General features: G+C 38.9%; 1 protein-coding gene across 1 annotated transcript; it reads right to left on the bottom strand.

Moving 5' to 3' along the window:
* Positions 1-2,188: 2,188 nt before the first annotated feature.
* On the bottom strand, positions 2,189-6,539 carry LOC115013628 (cilia- and flagella-associated protein 100-like). Its single transcript, XM_029440066.1, has 10 exons — positions 6,415-6,539; positions 6,247-6,314; positions 4,867-5,054; positions 4,683-4,771; positions 4,360-4,402; positions 4,117-4,271; positions 3,700-3,829; positions 3,295-3,497; positions 2,625-2,718; positions 2,189-2,336 (listed from the first exon to the last, which is right to left on the bottom strand). Exons 1-10 carry the CDS (start codon positions 6,537-6,539, stop codon positions 2,211-2,213), a joined length of 1,221 nt encoding a protein of 406 aa, XP_029295926.1. The 3' UTR covers positions 2,189-2,210.
* Between the last annotated feature and the right edge of the window lie 5,533 nt (positions 6,540-12,072).

Below are 12,072 nucleotides of genomic sequence, written 5' to 3'. Positions count from 1 at the left end.
TTCTGGCTCGACTGATATGCCGTCACTGTCAAATGTTTTTGTCTTTTGTTATCCTGCTTTGTATTTATCTTCAATGACTGAGCTAAACTTGAATATTCCACTCACCTGTCTTTTCTTATGTTCTTAAAAAGGTACTTTATGTGTTAGGTCAGGGGCCGGGATCCTGGGAGAGCCATAAAAGCCACATATTTTTAAATGTATTTCCTTGAGAGCCATATATTTAATAAAATTGAGTTTTAAGTATATCACAGGCTGAATCAATAAAGATCCAGTTAGCTGTCTGTTGGTATAGCAGGAAGTGTACAAAATTCACATCAAAAATTTGACTAGTTCTATTCATATGGGTGTAGCCTCTCCTCATTGGTCTATGTTGGCGCGGTCACGCCCCTTGGAGAGCAGCGTTATGACGAGATGATTTGTAGACCTGAAACTATTTATGAAGAGAAACGTACCCTCTTATGTGCAGAAAGTTATCACACTAGGGCATACCTGCCAACCCTCGCGTTTTTCCCGGGATTATCCCGTAATTTTCCTTCTATCCCGTTTTCCTCCCGTTTAAATATTTTCCCATAATTATCCCGTATTTTTAACCTTTCAAGGCCTAATTTAAAAAAGTGTAAAGTGGCCTCCGGTAAAGCAGATGGCAGTATTATGTTTAACATGAGCTGAAAAACGTTATCCGCCAGTAAACACACAGAAGAAGAAAACAGGAACAATAACACAGAAGAAGACGAAAAGAGCTGGATGAGAGTCACAGTGAACAGGAGATAGATGGAGACGCTGTTTAACCTGCCAAATAATTTAAAACTTTATCTAAGTACCTGGCCAAATGAGAGGAGACCTTCCCTTATTTAATAAAAAGCAGAGTCGGGCAAACTCGTGCTTTTTGTAAAGTGTGCCATTCAGATTTTAGCTTTGCACACGCACGCCAAGAGGCACAACACATACTGTCAATGACTTCATTTGTGATACAAGTAATACATACTTTAAATAAACATGTATTTCCTGAATGTATAGGCTTATACCCGTCCCTTATGTGTTTACATTTAAATTATATGTCCGCCAAAAAATGTCCCTTATTTTGAAATTCCAATGTTGACAGGTATGCACTAGGGCAGTGGTTCCCAAATGGTGTGTGCCGTGGGATTTTGAAACACTTAAACACCAGACTCTCTTGTGATGCCAATATTTAGTGGAATATCATTCTGTTGATACAAAATATGTCTGGATCTCTGCAGCACTTCTTAAATGTATTCTATTGGTTCATCATCAAATGGATTATCCATAGAATGCCTTGAAAAAGAAACAGAAAATCATTGCACTATTTTGATTTGGGGAATTACAGGATATGTGAGGTATTAAATGACTTCAGTCCCTTTGACAGTCAATGAAGTGGCCAGGCCAATTAAAACGCCATGCTGTGAGTGTCAGAGAATCTAAAGCAATCAGTATTCGTCATGTTTCCTTGTCCACAATATCAATAAAAGCACCGGGTTTAGTTGTCTCCAGAATGCAGAGAAGGGGTCTGTTTATTACAGAACTGCACCCTTTTATTTACACGCTTTACAAGTTTGTTAGCAAATCCGGTCAATCTATCCAGAAAAGCTCATAAAGAGCTAGTTTCAACGACATAACATTTCAGTGACCTAGAATGTGAAAATGTTGCCCGTAATGAATACATTTTATATATATATATATATATATATATACACACACACACAGTGGGTTCAGAAAGTATTCAGACCCCTTCAAAGTTACAGCGTTATGCTAAAATTGTTTAAATTCATTTTTCCCTCATCAATCTACACTCGATACCCCATAATGACAAAGTGATAACAGAATTTTAGACATTTTTGCATATGTATTAAAAATAAGAAACTGATTGAAGGGGTCTGAATACTTTCTGAACCCACTGTGTCTGTGTATATATATATATATATATATATATATATATATACATATATATATATATATAGCGAAGAATACATCATGGCTGATTTATGACTGGTTCCTGAAGTTTAGGACTTGGGACACACCTGTCCATTTCAAGTATTGATGACTTGATCCCACCTCTGATACAATGCAGAACAGGAGCACGTTTATTTACTGTTTTATTTATTTTTAACCAAAACAATGTGTTTGTGGTAATATTTCAGTAGTATTCCTTTTTTTCCTACATGTTTTACTTTTCATGGACTATGTCTTCTTTTTTACTCTATGTCCTCAGTGGTGAAGAGGTAGGCATGTAGTTCCTCTTCAGCAGGTATGTTGTCTTCATCACTGACCTTGATCTTCTGCTCAACAGGGCTGCTTCTGGGCATTAGCTTTCTTCCACTCTAAGAGAAAAAAGGATGAAGTTTTAGCCTTCCTCCCCTGGGTTTGTTTGTGTAGCTGCTTTGAATAAATGTTAAAGCAGTAAAGAAGCTGATCAGTTAAAAACATGATTTGTATTAGCTGTAATGTACTCCAGCAGATTTCTCCCAAATCTTACCTGGTGCTATACATGCCATGTAAGTTGATATTTATTTATTAATAATATATTATGATGTGTGGTAATGATATGTTTTAATAAAACCTACTACAAAATTCGCAATATGGCATTATCCATTTTGTAAATGACGCACTATTTTTTTGGTGTCATCCAGAGATCTTTGCTGGAACTTTAACATCCTTTCTTTCTGTTTCTCCATCTCCAGTCTTAGCTTTTCTTCACGCAGCCTGTAACATGATATCGCAAGCAGGAAGAGAAGGGGTTTTCATGTATCAGGCTCTCTATCAGATCTCTATCCAGAGCTCCGACATTACCATAACTCTACACTGTACATTGTATTTTTATCAATGCAGAGAGAAAATGCAGTCTGAAATGTACTATTCTGCTGTCAACACACTATTATTACCTCATACATGATACACACATGTATTGAATCATCTTTTGAAAATGTGCGTGAACATTTGATTATAAAAAATACGATTAGCAGCGCAAACATGTTGTTAAACCATTTTATATATTACTTGAGGGACTGACTGGCTGACCTGCAACATACATAATAATAATAAGCTCATTTGAATTTTCTTCCCATTTGTTTCTGCACTTTTGTTCAGTGGAAGCATAAGCTAAGTTTGCCTCAAAAACTGTGAACTGCGGTGAACAAAAACACAACATTTAGAACATATATGAATTCCTATGTGCTCTAAGCTATGCAATAAGTACTGTAATGAACAATAGACTTATCTAAACATGAATATCTAACACCTTTAAACTAGAGGCCTACTCAGCTGCTCAGAGACACAAACCTGCTCCTTCTCTCACTGTCCTTGATCTGCCTCAGTGTCTCCAAGTTTTCCTCAGGGATGCTCTCAACGAGCTGGAGCAATAAAGACATACGGTATTCAACACTGGACAGCTTCTCCAAGGTGCTGAGGTTGGTCAACCGGCTATCAATGAAGCAGCGATGCACTTCTGTCACCTTCACACCAAGAGCATCCAACATAGCATCCTGTAACCAAGGAGAAGCGGGTGCATAGATGAAAGAGTGGTGAGGAGAAAGTGATGAGAAGAGACAGAATGCACCATAAAACATCTGGTCAAAACCGGGTGCAGTTTAAGGATGCCACTTTAGATTATTTTTAAAGTGAAGCTTTTAGATTTGAAATAGGATGATGTTGTAGCTATACGTAGAGTACATTCTGTTTCCTTACCTGGTCGTCGGTTTGTAATGAGTCATGGAGCTGAACCTTCTTCTTGAGCGTGGCCGCTCTCTCCTTCTCTTCGTCGATACTGTCCTTCATGTCATTTACCTGCACTGTAAGCTTCTCATCATCCTCTTTCCTATGTACAGAGAGGAGTTGGCATGGCATGAGTTTATTGTCACAAGTTTGTAGTATTTTACGTTTTTCAAGTGTATTGGTTGTCTTGTGTGTTGTGTTTCCTCGGTTGAGTGCTTGCTTTACATGGTACACGCATCTTCTAGTTACAATTGTTATTTGTCACTTTTATTGACTTACTTTTTATACGATTGTTTTTTGTTTATGCTGCAGCCTCTGCTCTTTTTCTTACTGCTGTGTCTGCCTTTTGTCTTGATTAAAACTAGCCTTTTGGATAAATATGATGCTTACATTTTCTTAGAGGTGGTCTCCATGGCCTGCCGTAACAGTAACAGTGTCTCATCAAATCTGGTCGAGTTCTGAAGCAGTGACAGGTTCTGCTCTGTCAGCTCCATCATCAGATCCAGTAGTTGCTGGGGATCAGAGAAGTAGAGCTCCAGCTTCTCCTGCAGTAGGGGGGATAGTGACACCACACTGTGAGCATTGCAAATAAACACTCAAGGCAAAAAGAGGTGGTGCTTCAGGAACACTGACCTTATATTCTGAGCTCTCGCTATCCAGTTTACAATGTGTGACCCTGAAAGGCCAAAGACAGAGTTTGGGCTCGAGAGAGATTAAGATGTAATGATATGTGTGAGGTGAGTCATTTAATAGATGGTTTTCTGTATAGCTTTATAAAACAGCAGCACCACACATAATAGAACTTATCAACAGAAAGAAAATTAATTGAAAATGTGAAACGATGTTCAAATAAAAACCCATGCACTGCATCAGAGTACATGAATTTACAAGACAAATACTTGATGTGCAGCAGAACAGTCATCGTCATGGATGTGAGAGTGTTGGCGTCTCCTTACAGTGTGTCGTTGTGGGCTGAGGACAACGTGGTGGAAGGCAGTACTCCAGCTGGACTGGACTCCAAACCTCTTTCCGAACCTGTAATCAGCTCTGATATAATCAGGGGATTAACAAACCTCACCCTGGCAGTTATACTGTACTTTATATTCATTCACTCGGTTTAAACACCTTACCCTTCCAAACTGATGACTCCTGAGGCCTGTTCTGCTCATCCTGGGCGTCTCCGTCAGACAGGACTTTAGCTTTCAAAGCCTCTGCCTCCTGGGCCTCCTGCCACTCCGGAGATGACAGCTTGAACAGAATGTTCTTGTATCTTTTATATTTATTCAGGACGTCCTCAACCTTGACGAGTTCACTATGAAGACGAAAGACTAGGTTTTGATCCATGTTCATTGCAGATATATACTTGGAAAACAGCTTACATTTATTTATAGGGGTCAGGAACCTATGGCTCGCGAGCCATATATGGCTCTTTCGATGACGCGATATGGCTTGCAGACAATTTTGAGCTGACATTTTTTAACATGATTAACAAGCAATATATAATTATACTGTGTCATTTAAAGTAAAAACATTTAGCAGCGGATTTTGTTTTAGTTCTCCCCTCTCCTTTCCTCCGCTCCGTCTCTGACTGTAACTATGTGCGCACGTGTGTGTGTGTGTGAGTGTGAGTGTGTGTGTGTGTAGGGGGCGGAGGAGAAACTGCGCAAAGCAAGCAGTAGACTCAATCACAGAGAGGGCCAACATTAAAGCATCGTTTCGGGGGTGAAGCTTGGAAACTGTGCAGCGCCCATAGAGTCAGACTTTGCCTTGAGTGTGTCATAACGCTGGAGGTCAATCAGCTCCATTTGGATGTTCACACGTGCTGTTTCCACGTCAACTGCAAACGGATTGCTGAGCAGTTCATGCGCAGTCGGGAACACAGCGGTGGAGATGGTTTGTCAGTGTTTGGAAACACGTAGTGACCAAAGTTTCCTTCTGCATCAGAGTCTCCCACAGGCAGCTCGGCTTGGAAATCTGTCACTGCATCATACATGTCCGTGATCACACGGCCCTGAAGCTGCAGGTTTAACAGTGAGATGCTTCATTATGTCGCGCAAACAGGCCAGCTCACATCGTCCCAGAGATCTGTGGTGTGTTTCCCTTTGCTTCCAATAAATAAAAAATCTATTCAGCACTTTCCCTCGACTCAGCCATCGCACCGCCATGTTCTCCATGTATCTCCTCAGGGAAAGACTTACATTGTCTCTTATAAAGTTTCCTGTATGTGTTACGGTGCTTATTACATGTTCCATCTCCAGAGCTTCCTCCGTCCATCGCAGGCTCCGTCAGTTTGTCCCGGGACAGTTTCATTACTCGGAGACGTGATTTACTTAAAACTCAATTTTATTAAATATATGCCTCTCAAGGAAATACATTTAAAAATATTTGGCTTTTATGGCTCTCCATGCCAAAAAGGTTCCCGACCCCTGACCTAGTAGTTAATCACTGTATGCATATACAACATGGAGTATATGCACATACTGTATTTATGCTAAATTTACAATCTTATCATAATGCTACCTTTAATGGTCCCTATTTCATCAGTTAACTTCTCAATGGCAAAATTCTTCTCCTTGCCTTTTTCAAAACTGACAACAAAGACAACATTACAATTATTACAATATTCGAAAAATATACATAGTTCATTTAATCTTAAATTACAATTACAAAGAATCCAATAATGCTTACAGTATTCGGGCATCCACATATTTCTTCTCAATCTTCTTGAGGGACTGTTCAAAGATGCTAACATTTTTCTCAAGGTTTTGTTCAAGCTGTTTAAGATGTCGATTATTTGCTTTGGCCTTGTCCATCTTCACAATCTCTCACCTGCTCTTCATTAGAGAAAAACAAAATATAAAAATGACCAGTTGTGCTTTTACCTGAGTCTCTACTGGTTGGCTGGCAACAAGAAACAAAATCCTGCATATAACACATGCCCTGTAAAACCACTTGTTGTTGTTTCCCCGCAGATTTATGATACAAATAATAAAGCTGTGATTTAAATACGTATTCAACGCTCGGTTATTTGAATAACAAACCATTGCTATGGACGCAGTTCGGATCATAGACACTGGAGCAGGTAATAAAATCATTTTAAAATCACTATTTTGTTTAGAATTATATATATATTATTATTATATATATCATATTTACATTATATAATAATTAACTCTGCCCACTGTACCTCCTGAAATTGTATCTCATCGGACACAAACCTGTTGTTGCGTTTAGTTGGCTCCCTGTTGTCGGCTGTGGTCATGGTAACTGCTTTCAAAGAACAGCGTTAACGAGGTTGCTGTTGCCTTCAAGGTTTCTTTTCACAGTTATCAACGTAAACATTAAAATGTTCCACAGTTTATTAGTTTTTCTTCCCTCCATTTTTTATTTTTACACAAAACTTTATTTAGCAAAATATGTTTTACATTGAACCTCAGGCGCAGTAGGCACTGCACAGCACAGGAGGGCTGATAACAACAAAACAAGTAGCCTATACAAATATATAAAAACTAAATAAGGGATGAAAATAAAATAAAACGTAAATATAAACTGGATAATTGTGTTCCAGAATTCAGTTCTAGGAGAAAAGGTGAAAATTAGCATAAAGAATAATGAAATTAATAAGATATTCACAAACACCATCATCCGGATCATCAAGTAACAAATAATATCTTTAAGGTTAAAGGAGTAGACTGAATCAGAAGCTTCACAAAACTGAGTCTCCAAGCTCCAATACGTGTAGGATATATAACAATCCAAAAAAAATCTGTCATTTACAATATTAATTGACAACTTTTGTTTCAAATGCCTTGTAAAATTTCAAAAACTAAATTAATGCTTTAGATTTAACTGCATTTGCGTAATTCAACAAATCAAAGATGAGTCTTTTATTCCAACTAATATGGAATGGATGGATGGATGGATGGGAGGCACCACGTAGCTTCTTCGGGCTGTACCCGACCGGGCTCCGTGGCAAACCTGGCCACCAGGCGTTCGCTGCCGGGCCCTCCCTCTGGGCCTGGCTCCAGACGGGGGCCCCGGGCTTCCTCCAGGCAGGGTCTCTCCTTCTCTTTCCTTTTTTTTCATGAGGTCGTTTTGAACCATTCTTAGTGTGGCCCCTCGCCTGAGACCAATTTGCCTTGGGAGACCCTACCCTACACAGCTCTCAGGTTCATAGGGACACACAAACCTCTCCACCACGGTGAGGTGATGGTTCCTAGAGAGGACTCCATAAGATATGAGTGAAAAATATATAAACCACATACGCCTGATGGATAAACTGATTCCAACAGTAACATGACTGATCAACTTCCAAACAGACTCTGATCTGAGCTTTGCTGACATAGGGTTATTGTTCAATTAAAATATATACATTTACATGTCATAATCTGGAAACTAGCAGTCATTTCCTCTCAAAGATATAAAAACAAAAAGAAGAAGAAGGGATACGCTGTGTTGTCACATTTATTTACAGTATATTACGCTAGTTATGATTACTATGTGCATACCTAATTAGGTGAGACCAGCTCAAAATGTTCCCAGACAGGGGAAAATCTCCTCTTTCTTGCATCGCAAAAAAAAGAAGCTCAAATAGATTGCAGACATACGCGCAATAAAGTCCACAAATAGTGAGGGGGGTCAATTGCGGTTTGCTCCCCCTTATATTTCGAATCGCACGCCAAACCCGCATTTTCAGTTCCTGAATCATCCACGTGGTACGGCAGGTTCGCGAGGCTTCGAAAGGCATCACATACGCCATCAACACAAGCATCGATGTGCACTTCACAAAAATCTTCCTGGATTACTCGACATGCGCTTCGAAGCTTCAACACGGAAGGACACATGACTACTTTTGTTATTTAGGAAACCAAGTACAACATTGTACCCCTGAGCAAGGTTCTTAACCCTGAGTTGCTCCATGGAGACTGTCCTTGCAGTTAGTTCACTGTAAGTCGCTCTGGATAAGAGCGTCCGCTAAATGACCTGTAACTAGGTAGTCATGCATTATAGGTACAATACTTTGTTAGGAATAAAAGGGTTTTCAAATGTCCAACTTTCACTTTAGCAATTCTGTACACCAAACAAAAACATTTTTCTCTCATCACTCCATCTAGAGATCTGTATGAAGGAGAGCTGATAACTACTGATTTCATCAATCCACAAGCTGTTTTTTCAATGTTTAAAGAAAACAGAGGTTTTGCACCTTCATGTGCCGCAGGGCTGATGGTGCCCCTTGCTGACTCGCTTTGGGAAACAATGGTGACCTTGATCTTGGCTCTCTTGGAGGCTTTGCTTGGCGTAGGACTAGGCGCCTGCCTCCTCTTGCCATGGGACCTCAGTTCATCTCTGTCCAGGCACTCCATCTGATCACTGGTCACTGGCACTGCACCACACAAACAAACAAAGACATTGACCAGACTGCTGAGGGGAATCATTGTATTCCTCTGTAACCTCTGTTAAATAGTACTGTCTGTCTGTAGTACAAACCTGCTTTGCAAAATGTTAAGTAATATAAAATGTACTATTCTCAGTTTAAGAAATGTAAAGTTCAAAGCATGACTTTGGGTGTTTAGTGAGAAGCCAGTGCAGCATTTCAGTGTGTGACATTCATATAAAATGAGGCCAATGGAAACAAGGAAAGAAGTGAAAAGACAAAGAGGAAAGAGAAAGGAAGAGGGAGAGACACTTACCAAAAATGCAAGGAGGGGTGCCAGGAGGAAGATTTTTCCTCACAAGCATGTTTTGTTTCATAAAAGCAGCAAACTGAGCTGGAATGAATTGGAAAAAAAGCCGGAAAAGAAAGTTGTAGGAAGAGAAGAGACAGAGGATGAGAGGAGAGTATTTCAGTCACGTTCTACCTTGCCCTATAAGATGCTGAGATGTGATCATCTTTAAATCTTCTTAAAATCTGCAATCATTTTCACATCTCACATACCACCACACCAAAATTCAGCCAAACTTTCATTTCCATGCTCAAACTTAGCTTAACAGGAATCTCATCAACAACACCAGTCAAGTAAAAACAATTTAAGGTTCTCTGCAAGAATAAGTCAAGTATAAGTAATGTCGACCTGTTTTTTTCCAAATCTTAAAATTAACATGAACAAGGCTAAATTAAAATATATATATTTGTCTGTATGTTTCTTTTTGTAGTTTGTTTTGTTGGTTTAAGACAAATACAGACAGTGGTGAACTCTTCCAGTAAACTGACCCTCCTCTTTTTTAATTCCAAAGTTCACTTCAGACACAGTTCAAAAGACAGAGCCCTTCATTCAAAATACAGTTTATGTTTAACATCTTACCTAAACACAGCACAAACCGGACACGTTTGACTGCCACTATGGTGAGTTGATTTCAGAACTTAATCCAGAAAGTCTGGTTACAATTGTTTGTTGGTAGCTGCTTTTGTGTTTTGACAGGATACAGTATAGCCTAAATCATGGAGGTGAAAATAGTTGTTGACAACATTTTAAAGAATAATTAATCTCAGATGAATGTATAATATCTCTAAAACACAGATTATACACTGTTACTACCTAGAGGTTTCCCCTGCTTTTTGCCGAATACATGCTATACATGATATATATGTGAATTTAACATGCTGAGATCAAATGTTAAAACTGTGATGTTTGTTTCTGTTTTTTTCCCCCGTGAAGAAATATTTGGCTGTGGCTTTGCTGCTTTGTGCTCTGGCTTCACTATCAAACAGTCAATGTTACGTTAAGAATTTGCTAGCAGGTAAAATAAAAAATAAAAATACTCACAGAAATACAGTATATTTATGTTAAATAAACGTGAGTTTTGAAAAATGTTGAACACTTTTTTTAGATGCGACCCATTGTCAGGACGATGTGGATAAGAAGTGGCATGAAATAGGATCTTCATTGGAGAAACAGTAAATGTTATGACTGTAGTTGCACTGGGTGTTGCGCTGGGTAAGTACACAGATCACAACATTTCTGATTTTTAAATGGGGAGAAACTTAATAGATCACTGTTCTTATATATTCTACTCTTGATTGTGTATTTGCAGGTTTTCAACCCCCAGAGGGTTCCCTGACGACTGTGAGAAAGTTTTTAATTCGCAGGCTTGTGAATACATTGTGCACAAGAAGGGCAACCCAGATGAACTGTGTGACGTTTATTCTGCAGTAGGGAAGTGATGGAGTCTAAAGGTCTGAAGTATCTTCTTGGAGGGAGAGAGAGAGACCTGCAGATGTGATCCCTCTCACAGGACACACTGTCTGTTTTGTTGGTTGTAACACATGACCAAGCAAGAAGCATAGCTGCTGGAAATTGAAAATAACATAGTCCTACAAATGAAATTTCAAATGAATAAATAAATAAAACAAACTTTTGTCCATTGTTTTATTTTTTGCATGACTTTGTTTGTTTTACAGACAGGCACAGATAAATAACTACAACTTCCATGAAGCATGGCAGTGTGGGGATTTAGGTCCTTATAGCTTGGTATTGTCTTTATCCATAAAACTCACCAACGCTCTCTTTTTAAGTCATTTATTCAACCTTGAAGTTGTAATCTCTGCCGTCTAAAAACCTCTAACAGCGAGCCCTCGACTCGATCATCATGCACTCGCCTCTTCTGTCAAGCCATTACGTTTAGCCTACGATTGGCTAGGGCTTATGGGAAATTGTGTTTGTTAAAGACAGCTAAAACCCAAAACAGTAAATAAACAATGATATTAGATTGTTTTTCTTTAACCAACTTTCATTATGAGTAATGTTTTAAGATACACTTGAAAGATGTTCAGCTTTCCTTTAAAACTGTGACGTTCTTTGTTTCTATGAAGAAATAAATTTCTCTCAATATGTCGTCACTGTCAAATGCTCAATGTGGCAGTATGTTCCTGAGTTATGGTACGAAAGAATGTAAAATAATACATGCACACTCTCTCTATCTCTCTCTCTCACACACACACACACACACACATATACACAAACACACAGAGACAGACACACTTGCGGTCTTCATTCAGTAGTATCACAAACGCACAATATAGCGCCACAAAATGATTGTAGAGAAAAAAATTGACCTACTCCTCTCCAAAAAATGAATCATCACTGTAGTGTCTTTACAGTTTACTTTAATTAACATTTGAATATTACTTTACAGAGGATTGAGATCATTATTGCATGCTTTTTTTTCTCTGTTTTAAACAACATCATCTAAAAGCCCAAGAAGGGATCAAAACTATTACAAATCGTGGAAAACAAAATGTCATCTGCAAAACAGTTGTGTTAACTTCTATCCTGCTGGTCTTGGTCAAAGCATCGGTAGTCTTCAAACGTTCAGCCATGAAGAAAGACCTGCTGAAGAACCATCATG

This window comes from Cottoperca gobio, chromosome 9 (genome assembly GCF_900634415.1).
Source record: "Cottoperca gobio chromosome 9, fCotGob3.1, whole genome shotgun sequence".
Lineage (NCBI taxonomy): Eukaryota > Metazoa > Chordata > Actinopteri > Perciformes > Bovichtidae > Cottoperca > Cottoperca gobio.
The sequence above is the reverse complement of the archived record's forward strand: the minus strand, read 5'-3'. Positions and strand labels throughout refer to the sequence as shown.